The 22,140-nt window shown below is 40.0% G+C and overlaps 3 protein-coding genes across 5 annotated transcripts in view; 1 reads left to right on the top strand and 2 right to left on the bottom strand.

Annotated features, from left to right (window-relative positions):
- The window catches only part of LOC120741863 (sodium channel protein type 4 subunit alpha B-like), a 41,775-nt gene extending 36,652 nt beyond the window's left edge, over positions 1-5,123 (bottom strand). Inside the window, exon 1 of the mRNA XM_040044952.1 lies at positions 4,756-5,123. The gene's annotated coding sequence lies outside the window, so the exon portion shown is untranslated. The remainder of the gene's footprint in view (positions 1-4,755) is intronic.
- A 1,418-nt stretch (positions 5,124-6,541) lies between these two features.
- LOC120741857 (WD repeat-containing protein 48) lies at positions 6,542-15,721 on the top strand. 2 transcript variants are annotated; one of them, XM_040044944.1, is made up of 18 exons: positions 6,542-6,660; positions 7,382-7,522; positions 7,661-7,736; positions 7,821-8,033; positions 8,182-8,270; positions 9,222-9,323; positions 9,403-9,627; positions 9,778-9,852; positions 10,076-10,178; positions 10,273-10,370; positions 10,971-11,078; positions 11,193-11,289; positions 11,386-11,481; positions 11,705-11,810; positions 11,965-12,052; positions 13,747-13,823; positions 13,919-14,111; positions 14,198-15,721. In XM_040044944.1, the coding sequence occupies exons 1-18, from the start codon at positions 6,589-6,591 to the stop codon at positions 14,291-14,293; spliced, it is 2,055 nt and encodes a 684-aa protein (XP_039900878.1). In that variant the 5' UTR covers positions 6,542-6,588; the 3' UTR covers positions 14,294-15,721. The 2 variants fall into 2 exon arrangements, with proteins under 2 accessions (XP_039900878.1, XP_039900877.1); XM_040044943.1 differs by having other exon boundaries at positions 7,658-7,736.
- On the bottom strand, positions 14,564-21,990 carry LOC120741859 (Golgi reassembly-stacking protein 1-like). Of its 2 annotated transcripts, none has more exons than XM_040044947.1 (9): positions 21,856-21,990; positions 21,018-21,098; positions 20,668-20,871; positions 20,011-20,097; positions 19,784-19,914; positions 18,460-18,592; positions 18,273-18,378; positions 18,043-18,186; positions 14,564-17,373 (listed from the first exon to the last, which is right to left on the bottom strand). In XM_040044947.1, the coding sequence occupies exons 1-9, from the start codon at positions 21,973-21,975 to the stop codon at positions 16,943-16,945; spliced, it is 1,437 nt and encodes a 478-aa protein (XP_039900881.1). In that variant the 5' UTR covers positions 21,976-21,990; the 3' UTR covers positions 14,564-16,942. The 2 variants fall into 2 exon arrangements, with proteins under 2 accessions (XP_039900881.1, XP_039900882.1); XM_040044948.1 differs by having other exon boundaries at positions 21,739-21,912.
- Positions 21,991-22,140: the final 150 nt, after the last annotated feature.

Raw genomic sequence — 22,140 nt, 5'->3', positions numbered from 1 at the left:
AAATCGTATCATGGTGCCTGTGTCCAGCTTTCCTAGACAATTTATCATTTGTTTTTGTGTGGCATCCTGTTCGTCTTCCACTGCAATTCGACTGCACAACTTAACCGATAATGCTTGAACAACCACTACATCCCATTCCCCATTAGATCATTTAATTACCAGTACTGTACTACTGCTATGGTCGAACTACAATACACACTCAGTTACTCCTAGTTTTGTTTAGGCTAGCAGCCCTGCTTTGGGGTCTAAAGAAGAAGAAGAAAAAACCCCAAAAATCACAATGAAATATTTTGGGCACCCATCTTGATATGAGGTTTGTAGCATTCATGAAGGAGACAGATATGCCACTGAAGCCCTCACACGGTTCATTTCAAACATTGCATAACAGGATGAAGACTTCAGTCAAACATGGGATTAGCTCTTATTGTTTTGATGGTAAGACTGTGCTAAAGGAGGTTAAGAGACATGATCTAAATTGTCGACTGTTACCACAAACCACCAGCTTTCTGTTTCTCAGTCAGACTAAGGCAGACATAGTTCTAAATCAGAGGGATTAGGAATCAGGATTAGGATGGCGATCATTTGCTGACTGCAACAGGTGACAGCAAGAAGAGAAAATGCAAAGCTATCAGTACATTTACACATATTTAGCACACTTTGTTGTCACTACAGCATCACAAATGCCAAAATGAGCTCCTGAGGCTTAATTTAAACTGTATGCTTCTAAGTTTTCAAAATATTTAAAGCTCAGGGCAGAAATTATATAGGGTACAAGAGAAACAGCCTGCAATAATAAAATCCTAAGCGTAAATTGTCATTCTGTTGCCACTAAAACTGAAAACAAGAACTAGCTTCATAATTGCTATCACCAAATGTGACATCAAACTCCTTGTTTGGACTCCAGGTCTCAACCAACTCTAAAGATATATCTGGTATTTTCACCACATTCTCATGCATCAATAGTTAATGACTACCAAGAAAATATGAATATTTTTTCTCTTTCAGTCTACAGTGAGATCATTTAAAAATCAACTAAATCTGCATTCAGACATTGAGGGCACGGTGGTGGTGCTTCTCAAACAAGCAAAGCAAGCAAGCTCATCTATCACACAGGGTTGTTTCCTATTTGCCACGTTTGCTTGGAAACAAGTTTGAAAGCCAGAAACTGTGAAATGTATGAACCACAGAAGCAGAACAAGTAAAGTGGACACTGGGATGAAAATGTCTGTTCACCATGAGCTTCTTCTTCCACATTATAAACAATTTGGATTTGAGAAATGCTCATTTGATCCGTGCTATAGCTTACTTGGGCTCTGCCATATATTATATAACTACAGTGTAATATTATTTACACTGTAAGTACTTCCTCCACTCTGTAAAACTTCATTAGACTAAAAAAAAAGATTTGTATAACAACTGTTGTTAATTTTAGTCTTTCCCTTTGACAAATCAGAGAATAACAGGTTATTTTGACTCGAGAATTACAGATAAAGGCGGAACAGCTTGAAATCCTGCTCGCCTCAAACCCACAGTCTAGAAGAGTACATCCGCTTTGTTCTGATTGGCATAAGCATTAAGACAGGTTGCAGGTCATCGGTACTACACCGTTATTTTTACCAGAGAAGTAAATATAGCTTAAACAGCTCGAAATCCTACTTGTGGATGTTTACAAGCCCGAAAGCAGCACATCTGCTTTGTTCTTAATGGCAAATGTCGTTCCCATGGGATAAGCATTAAGACAGTTTTCAGGTCATCTGATCAGAGATAAAAACCAAAGTCTACTCGTAAATAAAGATAAATACTAAAGACACTATCGAAAACTCACTGCTACATGTTATCCATGACAGAGTCTGCTATATTAATAACTCAAAAAGCTTTCCAACAGGAGGATTACATTTCGATGCCCTCCTTTTGAAAGAGAAATACCATTGTATCCTTTTCCTATTGACTAAGCTCTGCGAGTTTTGCATCTACTCCTGTCCTGAAATGCATTGATCCCTTCACACGTCCAGCCAGACGCTAGTTATCTGCTTTCACTTGATCTGCTTATTTGGCCCAGGTTTATCTCAGATCAGCTTGTCTCATACACAGAATCCAGTGCTCTCCCATTTACTGTCAAAATAAAGAGGTTAAGGCCCATTTACGACATCATAAAGCAGATAAAAGGTTCAAAGCAATGATATTTCTGTCATGAGGCGACGGGACAGGATGTGACGAATCTTTCAGCGAAACACAGCCCCCAACATTCAGTCTATAAATCAAATGAATGAATGATACAAATTTAATGTGAATATTATTAAATGCACAGAGAGGACAACTGCCAGCATGTACAGTTTCACTTTGCATGCCAGCTTACTCATAGGAGGAAGTGGTTGTAAAGTATTTCACTCATTTTAGTTTGAATAAAATTTAATTCCCATAACAGCCAGATGTGCTGTGGTCATCAGCAGTGCAAATAATTAAGATAATTAGATTGAAAGCAGAGCAGAGCTGCACACTGGCAGTTTTCACATGCAAATGCACGCACATGCACGAACACATGCATTGTGACATGGATTCTCACATCAGCTAACGCCAGAATTTAGCTTCGTACAGCTATGCATTGAAAAAAATGGTTAAAGTAAAGACTCACAGTTCAATAACTGCATGAAATCTGATGTGTTTTGATGTAAATTAATATGGAACATTATGATAGGACAGTGACAGAACAGTTTGGGCAGTTTTGAGGTTCAATGCATGCGTACAAACCAACCTGATAATTCAAAGGTAACAAAACATGTTTTTAAAGCACCTGTTGACTTTATGAGAGTCTGATTCTAATGCTGAACTTACACTGAGGCATAAATCCAAACTTTCAGCTCTGTTAAGTATATAAACGGCTTTACTGACAATATTCTGTCCCTGCGACGACAATAACTGCAAAAAGAACCCTAAGCTTCAGTAACACTGTAACAAAGTCTGTGTCTGTTACCAGATGTTTATATAAAGTCTTCTGTGACTCTCCCGTGTGTCACGGTTTACCAGTTATAATCATCGAATGGTAACTCCTGTTTTTATGCCTCTCAGGGCATCTGTGGATTATTACAAATCGTCTCCTCCTGTTTGGTCCCTAAAGTGCTCATAATTAACTAATTTTTCTCTCATTAAAAGTGAAACATTTTAGAACATATAAAATAGTTAAACATATAAAATGTAGGCTTTTGGAATGTGTGGCTTACCTAAAATAAATGGAAAATACTGTCTTATTCTATAGTTCAAAACAAGTAAGCTGTGAATTTTCTCACAGCTTACTTGGTAATTGTAACTATATTCGAATTGTTCAGTTTCAGGTTTTTATGGCACAATCTCTAAGTTGCTTAGACCAGTGAAGAACTATTATTATGCGACAAATGTATTTAAATACATTTTGTTGCTCTGTAATCCAGCCATTGTTTGTGATCTTAGATTGTAGCTCACAGTTTTGTCTAGTTGACAGATTTCCATATAAACCTTCTATATATGCCTTAACCAAGCCTTTTTTTTTTTAGCCTTCTTCCATTTTCTGAGTTCAGTTTTTAAAGTCTTGAACCTGAACAGTAGAGTATGAATCGCTACACTATAGTCCACAGCACAGTGTATTAGCTCTGTGGTCTTAAATAGTCAATAGATGTTTTTTCAGATGCTTTCAGATTCTAACTTGTAGTCTTCAGCTCTTTAACCTATACGAATGGAGTAACATGACTATTAGACATGGCATAGTTCCTTATAGAGCCACAGAAGACTATTGTCCCCCCCCCCCCCCCCCCCCCCATCTTTTATGAGACTACAGTAGGACTTTGTACTGCTGCTATCTATTCCATCATCTTTTATTTTAAGATTGTTTTAACAGGTAAGAAAGTTGTTATCAGGCGATAGCTCTCACTATCTGGTTGTTAACTCATTTCTAACTTAAGACTGCTTTCTTTGGATTTACTTTTTTTTTAAACAATGCTGTATGTTGCAATCGAAACATTAAAAACTACACTAAAAACATTATTAAAAAGTTTAGAAATGAGTCCAATTTTTTTCAAATTTTTCTGGGGGATCTAGTCTAACTGGGCCTTCTGTGTGTTCTTCATCACCATGTTATGTGTCCTTCTCCCCCTCAGAGCTTCATACTGTGATCTGAGGTGCACAGCCTGAACTGATGACCTACTTCTTTGGCAGAAACCTTTCAGTGTAATTGCAGAAGATAGCTTAAACGCCAAGCATACAGAAAGTACACACATATAAAAATATAGACAGTGGTAAAATGATCCACTCGTGAAACCAGTAGCTGATAATGAACTGGGTATGAATCCCAGTTGCCAGTGTTCAGATATTGCTTAAAAAAACACCCAAAATATGAATATTACAACTTATCAAAAGTTACATGAGTCACATTAAACATGAAGATTGTTGAGCTTTTTTTAATAAAAAAAAAGTGGTTTGTGATGTCATGTGTAATAATCATTACATTAAGTGTCTTTTCACTTCATATGGAGATAAGAAGCCAAAGGAAACATTGACCTCGTTAAAGTGAATTTCCACATGTAGCTTAACCCTAAAGCTTTTTGAAACCGAACACTTATTTTTGATGAAGTAATGAGAGCTTCTCCGTTAACATACGGCCCTTATGCGAATACAATAAAAAAATGAAAAACAAAAGGAGAGAACAAACAGCCAACAAGTCGTGCCAATCATTTTCTGCTACATGTTTTTGCAGCCACATGAGGATTCCGTGCAGAATATACTTACATGTGAAACTGTGAGTTTTACAGCATCGTTTCCAGAATGAAGTTCTTCGGGTTTTAGAAGAAGAAACAACCAAACCTTCCGTGCAAAATCCATGTTTTCTTTTCAAGGCTCACTTCGCCTCATCGTGGATCCAAACTCAAGCCCACGGGGGAAAAAAGTGTCATCAGAATCCAGAGAAAAGCGGTCAAAACTGACTTCTTGGTAAGCGCCAGAGGTCTGCAGTCACCCTATTTTGGACATTTTGAAAGCTGTCACAGGTGCGGTGTAAGTAAAACTTCGTCCTCTTGCCTTCCATTCGTGAGGCCCGTCGGTTTTCATCCCATGAAGGAAAAGTCTCCGGCTGCTGAGCGTGGAGGATGCTGCACTGTCTCGATTTGCCCTTGAGCAAGAGAGCAGTGAGGGTGGGGAGGGGTGGGGGAAGGGGGGGGGGGGGGGGGGAGGATTGCTGGGCCACAGAGGATTACTGCGCCATAGGCGTCCCATGGCGCTCTCAGGCATAGTGTGCGCTGTGCTTTTGCCACATCACCAAGTATGCCTTAGTCCAAGGACTATGAAGAAACTCAAAGTTTATTTCTGTAAAAAGTGTGTGTGGGAAACGCCCAGTCTCCTACAAGAGAAGCCAACATTTCACGTGCCTCACCTTTCACACGGGGGTTTTGAACACTTGAAACACTTTTGTTTGGTTTAATGGTCAACCAGAGGCATGCACACCCGTGAAGAACAGCCAGAGCCCGAGTTCACAGCATGCACCCTACAGTGAGCTGATTTGGTTTGGATTCAAAACCTGATTCGCATGAGTGAATCCTTAAAAAGACGTGATTTCACACCACCGGTCCTCAGACTTTTATTCTGTCTTTCCGGGAGGTTTGGACTTCGTGTGCAGCTCACGATAGTGTATTACCCCCTCTGGTGTTCGGTAATAGACTTTCTTTTTGTATGGAGCAGCAAGAATTCTTATTTTCAGAACACTGCGCAGATTGATAGACCCAAATACTGTCTCATCAGGATTCATACATCACATTTTGTGCATTAAGGTATAGAGGAAGGCGGGACATATTTTAAGCTTATTTCTAAGTCATTCTAATAAAAGATAAAAAGCCTGGTAAATAGTTTACCCAGATAATGTGAACATTGGACGATTGGACGGTCTTGTGTTAATCCTCCTCTGCGCCCATATAAACAGATGTTTATATTTGCATATTATATATTAATACAGCCATAACGATTACCCAGCGTGCATCATGGTAAACTGCGCGGAAGTATCAATCACTGTGCCATACAGGCACTCGGATCGATATAAATATTGATAGTTTCAATACCAAAGCTGGTATTGATATTGGCTCGAGACGGTTAGAGTCAATACTTTCTTTCTTTCCCCTATGTACCCCACTGAATTATTTCATGAACAATTATAGCTATATCAAACACGCACTATGTAAAATGTCTCTGTACCTTTTTTGTGTTCACTGTCACATCTGTTTTAATTATGGTAGCACATTTGAACAATATAAGTTGACCCAAAGTGCTTTAGAGAGAGACGTATTTAGATTCTAGGTCTTCAAAAAAACAAAAACAAAACAAAAACTAGTTTTAAAATACATAAATTATGTTACATTGATTATTACATTTTTAAATTGATTGATACCCAAAGTGTACTATTACAAAATAGCACCACTGTGCCAGTGAACAAATCCCCAGGAGTGAGTGGTGGGGAAAGACAAAAAAATAAATAAAATAAAATCCTTTTAAGTTAACAGTTTAGGAAAGTGTAGAACAACATTACCCAGAAAGCCCAGGTACATATGTTTTCTTTTTTTCCGGATGTAGCATCACATGAATTCACTGTCAACATGCAAGATGGCCACGCATCACAGGCAAAATGCTGCTGGGCGGAGGAAAGTACAGGTAAATTAGAGGCGTTACATTATTGATAAATGTGTGACAACGGCAACATCGGGGCCTCCAGCTTAAAGATGTTCTTCACAAACACCCGATAGGGAGTAAAAAACACATGCACAAGATAGCGTTGCAGTTAGGTGTCATGACTCAAGCCAGCTAACCTATCTAGCTTAGCATACGAGAGGTGTTAGCAGCATGTGCTAACGGTCGCTTCCAAATGATTACATGCTTTTGCAAACATTTATTCATACGAGCAAGTGTAAAATACTTTATAAGATAACTACAGATATCGCCTGTCAGTACAAAATAATAACACCCCTCTTGGGTTGCCGTTTGAAGCTGTTACGGCGTTGACGGAAGCTAAGCTAGCTACTGTATCCGGGCTCCGTCTAATTGCTAGTGAAACGTACGCGTCCAGGCAGGTCTTTCGTGAACCATTGCCAGTATGCCCAGCTGCCGTAAAATACACATTAAAGTTATGCACTTTCCTTGTTGTTAAACTGAAACCGGTTTGCATTATATGCCAGTGTGTGTGACATTTAGTTAAGCTCTGTGTTTGTCTCGTTAACTCTGCAGGTCCTTGCAGTGCAAGTTCACGTTATACAAGTGTTAGCGCGTTAGAGCTTAAAGGGTGGGTGTGTTGGGTGGGTGTGTTGTGTGGGCCAAAACAAAACAGGTCGAGATTAGGAGTCTGAGCCCAGCGCCCATTCTCCTCTCTGTGTTCCAGGTATCATATGTCATTAGAGATGAGGTGGAGAAGTACAATCGAAACGGGGTGAATGCACTCCAGCTCGACCCTGCTCTGAACCGGCTCTTCACTGCAGGGAGGGACTCCATCATCCGGATATGGAGCGTCTACCAGCACAAAGTACAGCTTCTTGCCCTGCTCCGTTATGCTAAAACAGTCAACTCATTTTACACAAGGCAGCTGCTTTAGTATGCATTTCTCAAATCCCATGCCTAAGACTGTTTTAACTGTCCTTGTCCTCTCTTGTTATTGTAGCAGGACCCATACATTGCATCGATGGAGCATCATACAGACTGGGTTAATGACATAGTCCTCTGTTGCAATGGAAAAACTTGTGAGTTTTTTTTTAAGCTGTTCAGTTCACCCAACATTTTATTTTGAAACCCCCGTTTCTAATCTAAAAAAAATTTGCTTTCAGTGATATCTGCCTCATCAGATACGACAGTCAAAGTATGGAACGCACACAAAGGGTTTTGTATGTCAACGTTACGAACACATAAGGACTACGTGAAAGCGTTGGCTTACGCTAAGGACAAAGAGCTGGTAGCATCAGCAGGTCTGGACAGGCAGATCTTTCTTTGGGATGTGAACACACTAACAGCACTCACTGCTTCCAACAACACTGTCACCAGTAAGTAAAGATTTTGCAGTGTGTCCTCTGGACAGAAGCTTAGATTAGATGTGAATTGTACTGAGTGTAATTTGTATTCAGCATGACCGATATGTTTATGTCAAAGTCAGTCTGTACCTTTGGACTTATTATAATTTGTCTCCAACAGCTTCATCGCTGAGTGGGAACAAGGACTCAATCTATAGTCTGGCTATGAACCAGATGGGCACGGTTATTGTATCAGGATCCACAGAAAAGGTTTGTGACACACAGATGGACAGATTTACACAGTGCCCAGTGTTTACACTAAGGAATAAATGCGAACTTTCAGTTGTGTTAAATTTTTGAAAATACTGAGACATAAACAGCTTCACTGAGCAACAATCTGTTTCTCTAACTACAATCACTTTTAAAAGGACTCTAATCTTCAATAACTCAGCTCTCAGGAGCGTCACAGGTACCAATTATAATCACTCATTCAGTGATTAGAATTGCTTTTTAGGGTCTCTGTGGATTATTACACGTCTCTTAGTCCTGTTTGGGTCCCTAAAATGCTCATAATTGTCTTAGGGGTGATGTATAATAGCATAGTTTAAGCGTTGCTCTGTAATCCAGGTATCATTTGTGATCTTAAATTGTAGCTTCACAGTTTTGTCTAGTTGACAGATTTCCAAATAAACCTCAGGCCTTAACAAAGCCTTTTTAGCCTTCTTCCATTCACTGAGTTCAGTTTTTTTCAAAACCTTGAACCTGAGCAGTAGACAATGAATTACTACACTATAATCTAGTAATTGCCTTGTTAACTTATTTTTACTAATTTCTTAAAATGCAAAACCAGTAAAAAGTTCTTTCATATTCTAACTTGTAGTCTTCAGCTCTATGTAGGTAGGTTACATGGCTTTAGTAAAATGACTATTATAAGAAAACTTCTCTAACTTCTCTTAAGAATTTGTAAGCAAGTGATAATACAAGTTCTTCACTGACCTTTGGTTTCTGTTCAGATATCCTTAAAGCATTTCCATTAGGCTGTCACAAATCTGTGGATATTATAAACTATAAAGACTGCTTCAAAAATGTAATATAAAGAAAATGCATGAATGGTGTAATTGAGTGCGTACCTTGCTTTGTTTTAGCCCAGTAGGATTATCATGCATGTAAACACAGTGAAGTAGTGCCTGCTGTCGTTACCCTTCTTGTGTCTTTCTTCAGGTTCTGAGAGTGTGGGATCCTCGAACATGCGCTAAGCTCATGAAGCTAAAAGGTCACACGGACAATGTCAAATCGTTGCTGCTGAATCGAGACGGCACTCAGGTGAGTTAAATAATCTAAAATGCCGCGGCTGCCAAAGAGCAGAGTTTCAGAATCTAAAAGTCACCGGTCCTCCCCACAGTGCCTATCAGGCAGTTCAGATGGGACCATTCGCCTTTGGTCCCTCGGCCAGCAGAGGTGCATCGCCACCTACCGTGTGCACGACGAAGGGGTGTGGGCCCTGCAGGTCAATGAGGCCTTTACGCACGTATATTCTGGAGGCAGAGACAAAAAGATCTACTGTACGGACCTGCGTAACCCAGACATCCGTGTCCTTATCTGTGAGGAGAAGGCCCCAGTGCTCAAAGTAAGGGTCCAGCAAATAAGGGCTAGATTTTTGTAATAACTGCATAACAACCTGTGTAATAGTTAATTTTAGGATATATTTAACCATAATATTCAAAATATAAAAGGATGGGTCTCAGGGTCATTCAGCCTTTTGCCTTTTCTTGCACAGATGGAACTGGACAGATCTGCGGACCCACCTCCAGCAATCTGGGTCTCCACCACCAAGTCATCTGTTAATAAATGGGTAAGCATGCGTGACACCTCTGAGATCAGTGATCCACTGTCAATGTAGTGAAGTATAGATAGAGGGTTGTTCATGTGGCCACACCTAACTGTGTTCAGCCATAATTCATCTGCAGTTCATTTAAAATTTAAAAGCAGCTTTGTAATTCTGTATTACAAAAGAGAAGAACAAGGAGTGGGGAAGCAATTATTAAAAGTTTTTGGTTTTTTTGGTGTGTATTTAGTCTCTAAAGGGAATGCACAACTTCAGATCATCCGGAGAGTATGACAACGACTGCACCACCCCTCTGACACCACTGTGTACTCAGCCAGAACAAGTCATCAAGGGTACTTTTGTTTTTTGTTTCTTTTTTATGTGAAAGTATACAATCCTCCAAATCTCTTTTCCCTCTGTTAACTAACAGCGCTGTTGATGTTGCAGGAGGTGCCAGTATTATTCAGTGCCACATTCTGAATGACAAAAGACACATACTCACCAAAGACACTAACAACAATGTGGCTTTCTGGGACGTCCTAAAGGTAAACCACACACTCTGGCATTAATGATTAAGATAGTAGGATATGGGATGTGCTCTTATCTTGGTCTTTATTGGTCTTCATAGGTGGGAGGATAAGTGAAGGAGATTTCAGGGCGTGGCTTGCATCACTAAATGTCACTGATTAGTCGAATATGTCAGAATTTTAAAGCCAAATTAAAAAAAAAAAAAAAAGCTGCTAATGCAGACTGTTTTTGTTCACTGTTCTAAGACATAACAACATGGAGATACAGCAGAACTGGGTGGTGATGCCCAACAAGAATGAATGGTTTTATAGTTGTGTAAAATAAAGAAGAGCTGTTGTTTTTGGTTTGTGAAATGAATGATTTTGCCTTATTTTTTAATCTTCCTGGGGCTGCTGTCCAGGAAGAAGAACTGATGGACCCCGAATGAACCTTTAGTTCTTCTGAAAGTTTCCCAGGTGTGGGTGTTGGGGCGGAGAACTCCACTGTGGTTTTATTGGTGCTCATCCACCTGAATGAGCTGATGAGTCTGTGTGAATTAAAGTGAAATTGTAGGAATGCACACCTGTCGATATATCTGTAGTTTGAAATGACCTTTTGTGCTCACATTTGACCTGTAGGCATGTAAGGGCGAAGACTTGGGGAAGGTTGAATTTGACGAAGAGATTAAAAAGCGCTTCAAGATGGTCTATGTGCCAAATTGGTTCTCTGTTGATCTGAAAACTGGGGTGAGTTTCAAACCTGGTAATACAGGAGCCCGTCACATGATTTGACATTCAGTGTTTTCTAGCTGAGTTCTAACTTCTCCTGGTTGATTCCTGTCGTGGTTATGTGCTCGACAGATGCTCACTATCACTTTGGATGAGAGTGACTGCTTTGCTGCCTGGGTGTCTGCAAAGGACGCAGGGTTTTCAAGTTCCGATGGATCGGATCCAAAGTGTAAGAGATTACATTTTCTATACTAATGAAGGTTACGTAATGCAGAGCCAGAGGTCTAAGTTAGCATTACACAACGCTGATTTCTCCCCTTTGCAGTGAACCTGGGCGGACTATTGCTTCAGGCTCTGCTGGAGTTCTGGCCCAGAACCCGAATCAACCCCATGGACGAGGAAGAGAACGAGGTGAACCATGGTGAGGAGATTGATTGACTGATTCAATTATCCAGTGAATGCACAAACTGCCAAATGTCTGCACCGAGGGGAGCGTCATCGGGGCATGTTTTTTTCCTTTGTCTTGTTTCCCTCGTCTTTTTATCCACTTGGCCTCAAACATGAATTGGCTGCAAACTGTGCCAGTGAGCGCATTCTAAGCCAAGATGTCATCGGGTTTGTTGATTATGTTCTTGTTCCCTCAGTGAACGGAGAGCAAGAAAACAGGGTCCAGAAAGGGAACGGATATTTCCAGGTGCCACCACACACACCAGTTATCTTTGGAGAAGCGGGAGGCAGAACCCTTTTTAGGTAAGCTCTCACCAACAAACTTTCAAACTTTTAGATCGTCAGTTAAGGTCATGTTAGAAAGTCAAATCTTCCCCTTGTGATGTCATCACATGTCATTAGAAATGGTCGCACAAGTCCAGCGTTTCTTTTGATCTGCTTTATTTTTACGCTGCAGGTTGCTATGTAGAGATTCAGGCGGAGAGACTGAATCCATGCTGCTCAATGAGACAGTCCCACAGTGGGTTATTGATATAACTGTAGATGTGAGTATCTCTGCTGATTTTTTTTTTTTTTTTAAAACCTCCTTTCCGTTGATCTTTTATTAAAGTGTGCATGTTGTGCTTTTCATCTATCCTGTCATATGCAGTGTTCCACTGGTGGCTGATCATAGTAAACCTGGTCAAAGTTTCACATAATAAAATCAGTGGATAATAATCTCTGTGACACTATTGGCTGATCATAGGGTCATAACTTGAAAGAGAGGGGTTATCCTAAATATAATCAAGCACAGCACAGCACCTAATGTGTTACATTTCTTGTTTGCAAAGGGTAGCCAATCATCAGAAAGTTGTCTGACAGTGAGTGTGAAAGAAACCTAAGCAACTCATTTCATATATGTTTGACATGAGAGGCTGCTCCAAGACTCAGTATAAGATAAATAAGCATTATTTTTGAACTGTGGAGCATGCAAAGCTAGTCCAAGAATAAAAATATGGAACTGGAAATGAGCAGCTGGCTCCCTTTTTAAAGCCTTTCCCTTATTTGCCCTTTATCCTGGGCATCATCCGTCATCTGCTCGTCTAACTTTGGACTACATCGCTCTACATAATTTATTAAAATTAGAAAGCCCAAGTGCTCGTGTCTATATTTCATGCACATTTCATTCAAAAATTAAAAGAAGATTTTTTTAAAAATGTGGCATGAGTAGTTGAAGCCCACTGGTTTGGAAGCTTGCAGGAAGAAAATCATGACTGCTTTTGTTGCTAAACACTACAAAGTGTTAATAAGTATACTCTAGTTGGACGGCTTTAGTGTGGGAAGGAACTAAAAGCTGAATAAAACAGGCAAAAATAGCCCTGTGTTTGTATTTGAGATTCAGTACTTCTGAGTTTGTGTAACATGTTTTATACTTGGTACAGATGATGGTAATGAGTACTTCCTTGAGTTGCTTATAGACTAAAGCAGAATTGTGACTCCTATGATGATTCTCTCTCAGTCAGTAGTGGCCAGAATATACAGCACCTTAAAACCTGAAGCAGCAAAATGTTATTCATGTATCAGGTTACTGTTTACAAATGTGACCTGACCAACTGTCTGTTATTTCAAACTAAACACTCTGTTCTGTATAAAGAGACTAGACTTGCACAGCTTGCCTGCTCTAATAGTAATCCACTAACACTCAGTTGTTAGTGAATGAGTGAACATTAAGGCAGTTAGAAACGACGAGCACTAAAAATGTGTACTTGCCTTTCAAAAATTGCTCTATACTCAGTAGGGACTAAGGTATGACATTAAGGGCTATGACTGTGCACTTTATCACAACATGATACAAATGTGAAACCTGATTGCAGGAGATTTCTTGCAGTGAGAAAGCAGAGGGAACTCTGCAGCATTGCCGTTAAAAAAGTTCTTCAACCACTTTGTGATTTATTTACTCAAGTTTAATACATGTTATTTTTATCACACGGTCAGAACTCATTTGTGTCAAACAAGGTGACACGGAGTCATTGCTTTTAAAGTACATGGACCAGCTGTGCCTGGCTGCGTAATCACCACACTGCTCGCCAACAGGCCCGGTCTAAGCCAGAAAAAAGCTCAGCGGTGTTACAGATCCATCACTGTTCTTCCCTGGATGAAGCAATACCATTTTCTTGTATCTTTGTGATGTGACATTTGCAATTAAATTTTGTTCTCACGTTTGAGTTACATGTCTTTTTTTTTTTTTTTCCCATGACAGAAAAATATGCCCAAGTTCAACAAAATCCCATTCTACCTCCAGCCCCACTCTTCCTCTGGTGCAAAAACTCTAAAAAAGTAAGTTTGTAATTTCTCGTATTTCAGCAAAGATCCGTGTCACGTGCAGCTCTGCAATGTTCAGAGCCCGTTTTTATACCTTCTTTGTCGCACAGGGACCGACTGTCGGCCAGTGACATGCTCCAGGTGAGAAAGGTCATGGAACATGTTTATGAGAAGATCATCAACTTGGACAACGAGTCACAGACCACCAGCTCCTCGGCCAACGATAAACCCGGGGAGCAGGAGAAGGAGGAGGACATGGCCATGCTAGCTGAAGAGAAGATTGAGCTAATGTGTCAAGACCAGGTGGGCACATCAACACGCTCTGTGAATGCACTGAACACAACTTCTCTTTCATGTTAGTAACCTTCTTTTGTTTTTGATTCGTCCAGGTGCTAGATCCCAACATGGACCTGCGAACAGTTAAACATTTTATCTGGAAGAGCGGAGGGGACTTGACACTTCACTATAGGCAGAAGTCCACGTGAAAGTCGTCATTTTTAAAAGCAGAACTCTTTGTCATTTGCCAATCACCACCCACCTCTGACATGTAGTACCCTAAAACCCCATTGTGTGGTCAAGAGTTGCAGTAACAGTGAGAATCCAGTAAAATTTGTGGGGACATGGCTCATGTTGTATTATAGGAAACTGAGAAGAACAGGCCGGCGCAGCCAACAGACACCTGGGAAATAAGTGGTCCATATTGTTTTTTTTAAGTTTGGACTTAAATGTCTCCTCTCTGCATCCTTTTTTTTCCCCCTTGTTCTTCTTCCTCACATCTTTGACTGTCCCTGCCCACCCTTTCCTGATTGGCATTTTATTTTTGAAGCGACTGAAGTTGCAGTGCGTGTTTGTGTATGTATGCACACGGATGTAGTAGACTGTCTGTTCTAGTACATTCCAGGAAACTGTCCTTGTTCTACAGACACTCCAGTCCTGTCTCAGCAGTATCACCAGTTTAGGAGTACACTTGGTCTCGGGGTAGCCTCACAGTCCCTCAAAGACAAAAAAACCCTCCTCTGTTCTGTAGTCGACGTCGTCTGCATTAACTTGAACTTAACCTCGGCTTAGACATCCAGTTAGTGCAGAGCTTGAACCTCATCGACAGAAGCAGTCCACGTTGTCTTTTGTTTTTAGCGGTGTTATCCTCAAAGGAATGAATGTTCTTTATTTTGTAAATATATGTACAACATTTTTCATTTAAATTACTTTTTCTTTTGGTTTTTCAGCTGTTTTCTTTTTGTTTTTGTACAGTTTACTTAAAAAAGCAAAACACACAAAAATTATTTTTCCAAATCCCTGCAGCACATTCATGGTCATGAACGCTAAATGACTTGAATGGTAAGATTTGCATTTGTTGATTTCACTGCAATCTGAAACTTGCAGTTAGTATTTGTGTAGGTCATCTTAGCAATTGGGGAAATTATATATAGGGTATATATCTTAAACAGTAATTCATGCTTAGATGCTCTGCGTTTGGTTCACGAGCATGGACTCTGATGACAGCGAGGGTTGTTCCTAATGTATATTTCATTTAGATTCAGTAGGAGTTCAGTGGAGCATAAATTTAACTTGAAGGGGAATCTCATCTGAGATAACATACGAACATTCAGCCACTGTGGGAACTTCACCAAAGTGTAATAAATGCTAACACATCTTGTCGCTTGGTGTGTCACCAAGCCACAACAACAGATCTTTTCATTGTAATTTCCTGGAGTTTAATTTTGCCACGAGTGTGTGTAATGCCATAGCAGGAGGGAGGATGCATTGAGTGAGCTCTAATTGGCCAAAAATAAAAATCCAAGATGGGTACAAATAATCAGGCCATAACTCTGCAATATCCATTATTGTAATCATTTGTGAAATATGTATATTTTAGGCATTCAAAGAAATAAATTGGAATGGTTTAACAATGACAGGTTTTACCAGGATTATAAATGGCTGTCTCGAGTTGTACTGTGTTGAGCTGATCCAAGTGAAATAAGAGAAACGAGGGACTCATTTTTTTTTTTTCTCCCAGTGATTGTTTAACCATCGAAGATTCACCCATTTCACATTCATCAAGACTTTGCACTCATTCCTAATAAAACAGACAATTCATTGATAAAAATATCTGCAAAAAATACTTTCTTATTTTACACACTAGCACCTACTTGACCAATGAAAACTATTAAGATGCCCCTAAAAAACCAAAACAAAAAAACAAAACAAAAATCAATTACTCAAGTATTACTAACTTGGCAGTCTTATATTTAATTAAATGCTTATTTCACATTAGCAATGCATTGTCTATGAAATGAAAGGTGGGTATAATCTAGTGTTGCATAGGTCATGGAAATTAAAAGGGGGCATAAATCTGGCTATACAGCAGTAAACATCCATTTTAGACTCATTACAAAGTACATCACTGAACAAAATCTAATTAAATATTAGTGTTAAAAACAAAAGTAAAACCTGTGCTGACTGTTTCTATTCAGCATCGTCCCACAGTGAAAGCCCTTTATGTAGTGTCACCAGTCTGAAGGATATAAAGTAAAATGTCCCATGTCTTATAATTAAAAGTGTTTCTTTGGGTAAGAGTTTAAACGACGTTGCTTCAAAACATTAAAGGTAACACTGCACCACCGCCAAAGACTATGGCGACTAATCTGAGTGGCCAACCGTCTAGTAACTTCAAAAAAATATTGATAATTGTCCTTGATAAAAAGGTGCAGCTGTGCTTTGCACTGTCTGTCTTTGGAAAAATTCAAGTTTTGTCACATCGGCCTACCAGAAGCAGTCTCATTACCCGTATGATCCAAATTTGCACTCGGAAGGAAAAAGTTTGACCTTTAAAAACTGTTCTGGCTTACAACTAAGCAGTAACTAAATTCTCACATACAAAACACACAGAAGATTACTACAGTGCCTTTTCCTCACCCATCTTCTGCATTAATGCTGTAGCTGGTTTATGTAGTGTCACCAATCTGCTGACGCAGTCTTACATGCAAACAAGACAGACTGACAAGATAAAGTCTTCCCTCTGATGATCTATCCTAAAAATCATTTCTTTAAAAACAAAACAACACGATTGTCGTCGACACTTTGCATTTGTCTGGCCTGACTTAAGCCTACTCAAAATGTGCCTTCTTGGGTTCCTACTCATCATCGTGCTCATGGTCACAGTGGTGAGCAGAAGCCACATGCAGAGGCTCTGCGATCTCATCCACTGACCCGAGAGTGTCCTCGATGGCCTGAGGTGGAGACCTGTCTGCGGTGGACTCCTCGGTGACCAGAGATGGGATGAGATCGACAGGAGATGTGCGAGGAAGGTCTTCAGCGGGCACAGAAGGCTCAAGAGAAAAAGACAACGCACCTATAGTTGGACTTTGGCTATCACTAGACTCAATGAGAGAGCTCTGTGGCTCTGCACACTCTGTGAGCAGGTGGGAGAGTCCAGCTGGTGGGACGTTTGAATCAGCAGACAAGAGAGCAGGAGTGAGGTCTCTGGCTGCCTGGGAGATGTGCTCTTGTGGCTCATTCTGGTGGTCTGCTAATGATGGGAGCAGAACACTGTCCTCCAACTCTTCTGTAGTAAAACAAATATGGTTGAATTAAACAGAAGTGGATGAGAGAATTATATTAAACATACAACATATTTCATTGGCAGATGGCTAGTTCTCACTGAGCCTGGTTATACTAGAGGTTTCTTCCTGTTAGAAGAGTTTTTCTTCCCACGGTCGCCAAGTGCTTGCTCATAGATGTTTCATTGTTGGGGTTTTCTGTGTATTATTGTTAAGTTTTTGCCTCAAGTTTTTCCCAAATTAAAAGGCGACCGTGGTTCAGGGGGTTGGGAGGCTCATCTTGTAACAGGAAGGTTGCCGGTTCGATCCCCAGCTCTCTCTGTCTTGGTCGTTGTGTCCTTGGGCAAGACACTTCACCTACCACCTACTGGTGATGGCCAGAGGGGCCAACGCTTCTGTCAGTCTGCCCCAGGGCAGCTGTGGCTACAACTGTGGCTCCACCAGTGTGTGAATGTGAGAATGAATGAATAGTGGAATTGTAAAGTGCTTTGAGGGTCTCGAAAAGCACTATAAATGCAATCCATTATTATTATTATTATTATTATTATTATATAAAGCACTTTGAGGTGACTGTTGTTCTGATTTGAACCTATATAAATGAAACTGAATATATTTCTTAAAACTGATGCATGAAAGTCACTGGACAGTGATGAACAGCTGCCACACTGACTTACCAACACCAGATATCTCGCTTTCCTTCTCCTCGTGCATCGCCAGCGAGGTGTTTGTCATGTCAATGGATGACATGGACAGATCCAGCCTGTCCACCAAGTCTGAAGGATCGGGGTTCATCACTGCCATTTCAGAATCAGAAAAACCTGGAAAATTCCAACAATAAAACACACATCTTAAGAAGATTTTTGCAAACACAGCATATGCTAAGGTGAACAGAATCTTAACTGACCAAGCTCGGTGACCCTTTGAATGGGTGGAGGTAGATAAGAGTCCTCGAGGGTGACCTGCTCCAGGTTTAACTCTTCACTATTGCTTGAAGGTGCCATGAGAGGTGCCTGGAGACACACGCACACGGTGAAAGTTATTGACCTGTGTCAGCTTCTCAAATGTGAGATTTTGCTGTATTTTACTGTCACCTCTGTGTATCCATGCGCAGGCAGCTTTGGAGAGTGTTTCTCCTCAACATCAGGGGCAGAAGGCTCGACTGTTGATATTTCTGGATTAGCAGGGATTCGGTGCAGGTAGCCATAACCAATACCGCAACCCAAACTGCAGACAAACATTTGCAGATGCTTTAAGATATAATACAACAACTGATTAACAATTTACACATGAAATCATAGTTGCAACATGCAAGACCATCACCAAGTAAGACCCTATTCTGGGAATGTCTTATTTTAGGAATGTGAGCCTGATAGCCCACAGTGGGCTGGACCATTTTCTGTTGGTGTAAACTACATATATAATAAATGTGTAAATAATAAATATGAGAAAATATAGTGCAAGTTCAACAGTTTGTCCTTGTTTTTCTACACTATAATGAAATCTGTCAGCATGACTCTCTGGGCTTAAATTACAGAAAAAGTTTTACTAGCTCATTGCTCTGACTATCCTGTAATTTAAACTGAAAGTTCTTGTTATGTCACAAAAATTTTTCTTTTTTCTGGTTTTCTAAGGAGCTTGGAAAGAAAAGTGTCTGGACTTCTTTAAGTGGCTTTAAGACGTTTCACCTCTCATCCGAGAAGCTTCTTCAGCTGCAGGGTCAAAAGGTGGAGAGTCCCAGATTTAAGCCTTGTGGGAGTGTGCCCCCGAGAGGGACAATGGACACCCTAATGATCCTCTACTTAATCACATGAGCCAAGGTGTGAAAACGTGTGTAGGTCACAATCAGTCAAGGTATCAGGTGAGCTCATTGTGAAACCCCGTTCTCACACCTTGGCTCATGTGATAAGGTAGAGGAAGTCCAGAAGTCTAGACAATTTTCTTTCCAAGCTCCTTAGACTACAATGACCTGGATGACTGAGAAAACTTCACGGACATTTTTCTGGTTTTGTTTTTCTTTAGTGTGGGCCCCTTGTAAAAAAAAAAAAAAAAAAACCCTGAAATTTTTATATCATAAAGTGAAAAAACAGGAACTTTTCTTTGATTGAAGCATTTATTTATTACTTAATTATTAATTGGTTTAGTTAAAATTGCCATAAGTGAAATAGGAAAAGTTGTAAAACTTGTGAAAATACAGTTAAAAGTTTAAAATGTATGTCTTCCAGTGGATCGGATCTGAGTCTTTGAAAAAAATATGGCCCCTGGGCCTTAGGGTGCATCTGCATCAAAGAAAAATCTAAAAATAGTGGGGGGGGGGGAACACTAACACGCGTTAGAATGTGGAGTCCAGAAACCAGCGGGTGACATGACAATGATTACATCCATCTTTTATATACTGTCAGCTGCATTTTGCCATACCTGCCCTCTCCTCCCCATGCTCCGTTTGGTGTGACCACCACCTCTCTGCATAGGTCCGTTTGTGTGTTGTACACCAGCAGCTTCAGAGGTTTTCCTTCATGGGCCTCAATCAGTGAGAAAAAGTCTTCTGACTGCAAATGACAAACTCTGAATTAACTACTGGAGGTGCAAATTTGAAATTTTCATGCCAACAAGTAATGTTGCATGGTTCTAATAAGACATCTTACATCTTGCAAAACCTGATCTGCTCCCACAATATAGTCACTGTGGGGCTGAAGCCCCGCCAGTGCAGCCGGTGAACTGGCTTCCACATCCTTGAATAGAATAGAATAGAATAGAATTCAACTTTATTGTCATTGCACATGCACAGGGCAACGAAATGCAGTTTGCATCCATCCAGAAGTGCTTTAGTGATATAGATATATTACAATATATATTAGCAATAATATAGATATGTGAGTATATTACAGAAATGGGTCTATTATGGTATGTTATAATGTACACGGTATGAAGTATGTTGTGAATATTCTATAACTATAAGTATGTACAGGCTGTAGTGAGTACAAGCTATGTACAGGATATGAACAGGATATAAATATGAAAAACTATACAGAATATGAAATAAATAACTTTACAGAATCTGAGATATACAGCTATACAGAAATGGGAACTATGCAAGTTGTAAACAGTTGTAGGATTAAAGATTATCGAATGTACAGAATGATTATTTACACAGAGCTATACAGTAGTGCAGTTAAGATAAGTGAGGGTGTAGATGAGAAAACAGAAACAAAAGATGAAGCTATAATGGACTCACAGCTACAGAAGCTGAGACTACAGTGAAGCACAATGCGTTTTAGTAGTTCTTTGACGACGCAACTCACCAGGACATGCCAAACATTTTCATTGGCCCCCTGGTAGCTGCAGAAGCGAACACTAGCGCCCAGCAGACCCTGCCCTCCCCACATGCTACTGGGCACCACCTCCAGCTCACGAACCCTCGTGGTTTTAGTGCTGTACACCTCCATCTTCACTGCTCTCTCCATGTTGGCTTTCAGAACCTCCTTCAAAAGGTCATTTTCCTCATTCTGGTGTGGAATAATTAAAGAAGACAACAATTATAGCAACCAGCTGTGTTAACCTTCTTCTTTTTTCATGTTCATCATATTTATCTACAGTCGCAGTGAATAACCAGTAAATGCAATTGTTATTATATGGCTGTAATTAAACTTACAAGTCTCTTTGTGTCAAGAGACAGGATGAAGTCGAAGAAAGGCTGCAGGCCAGCCTTCTCTGCAGGGGAATTTGGCTGCACCTGTCAAAATAAATACAAGCAAGTCTGCACTTTAATCTTTGAAGAAAATGATTTACTGGAATGTTTTAATTCAAATTAATATATAAGCAAGCAAATGTACAGAAAAACTAAATATTGCATCATTATTTTAAATTTAAAAAAAAAATAACAGCGTCGCAAACGCACATCTTGATCAGTCGCATCGATTTATCAGTCGATCGACTAACCATTTAAGCATCTCTGAACTATAATCCAAAGTACTGCTTGTATTTTTTGCTGAAGCATGAAATGGTTATAGGAAAGCGGTTCGTTCTAAGCCGGTAAATATTTATTTTCATTAATACTGTCGTCGCGCTAGTTCTACTTGTCAAAGCATCACTTCCGGGCACTTAATAAAACAGAAGCTTGGTGGACTTAGACTTCTTAAAAGACTTTCTTTGCGACAAGTTATACGTTGTGCTAACATTTTATTTCTTAATAACACCGTAAACAAATACGTCCTAATGCACAGCTGCGCCCACAATGACACGTAAACTCCGTCTCTTCTGTCAGGTTTTTGAAACTACGAAGCTAGCTACCTGTTAGCATACAACACAGTTCATAAGCTGCTGTACATTCAGCTCCAGTTTCAGAGAAAAACGAGCCACGTTATAAGCCTTACACCGTGCACATGATATCCATACGTCCCTCCTTCGGATGCTTCTGAACTCTGAGATAAACCCATTTCTGCCGGGAACTCGTTTAAAAATTACTGTCATCAGAAAATACCGACAATTACCACAGTTGACAGTTCTCGGCCATCTTGTCCGCAGCCCAAACCAGTCGAACATCGCTGCTGTCGATCCTCGGACACCGTGCAGGGTCGCACATCATTGACAGTGTTTATTTGCTGCCTCATACTTCAGATTCTGTTAAACCGATGTGACTCAGCTGTGACGCCTGCAAAGTTAGTAAATTTCATAAACCCTTATCTTATATGATTAGTACCCACAAAACACATTCAATTTTTAAAATAAGGACTTTTTCTATTCTAGGATTTTTTTATTTTTTTTGCATATTTTTA

The sequence above is a fragment of the Simochromis diagramma genome, unplaced genomic scaffold (genome assembly GCF_900408965.1).
Source record: "Simochromis diagramma unplaced genomic scaffold, fSimDia1.1 OVJJ01000663.1, whole genome shotgun sequence".
NCBI lineage: Eukaryota > Metazoa > Chordata > Actinopteri > Cichliformes > Cichlidae > Simochromis > Simochromis diagramma.
The sequence above is the reverse complement of the archived record's forward strand: the minus strand, read 5'-3'. Positions and strand labels throughout refer to the sequence as shown.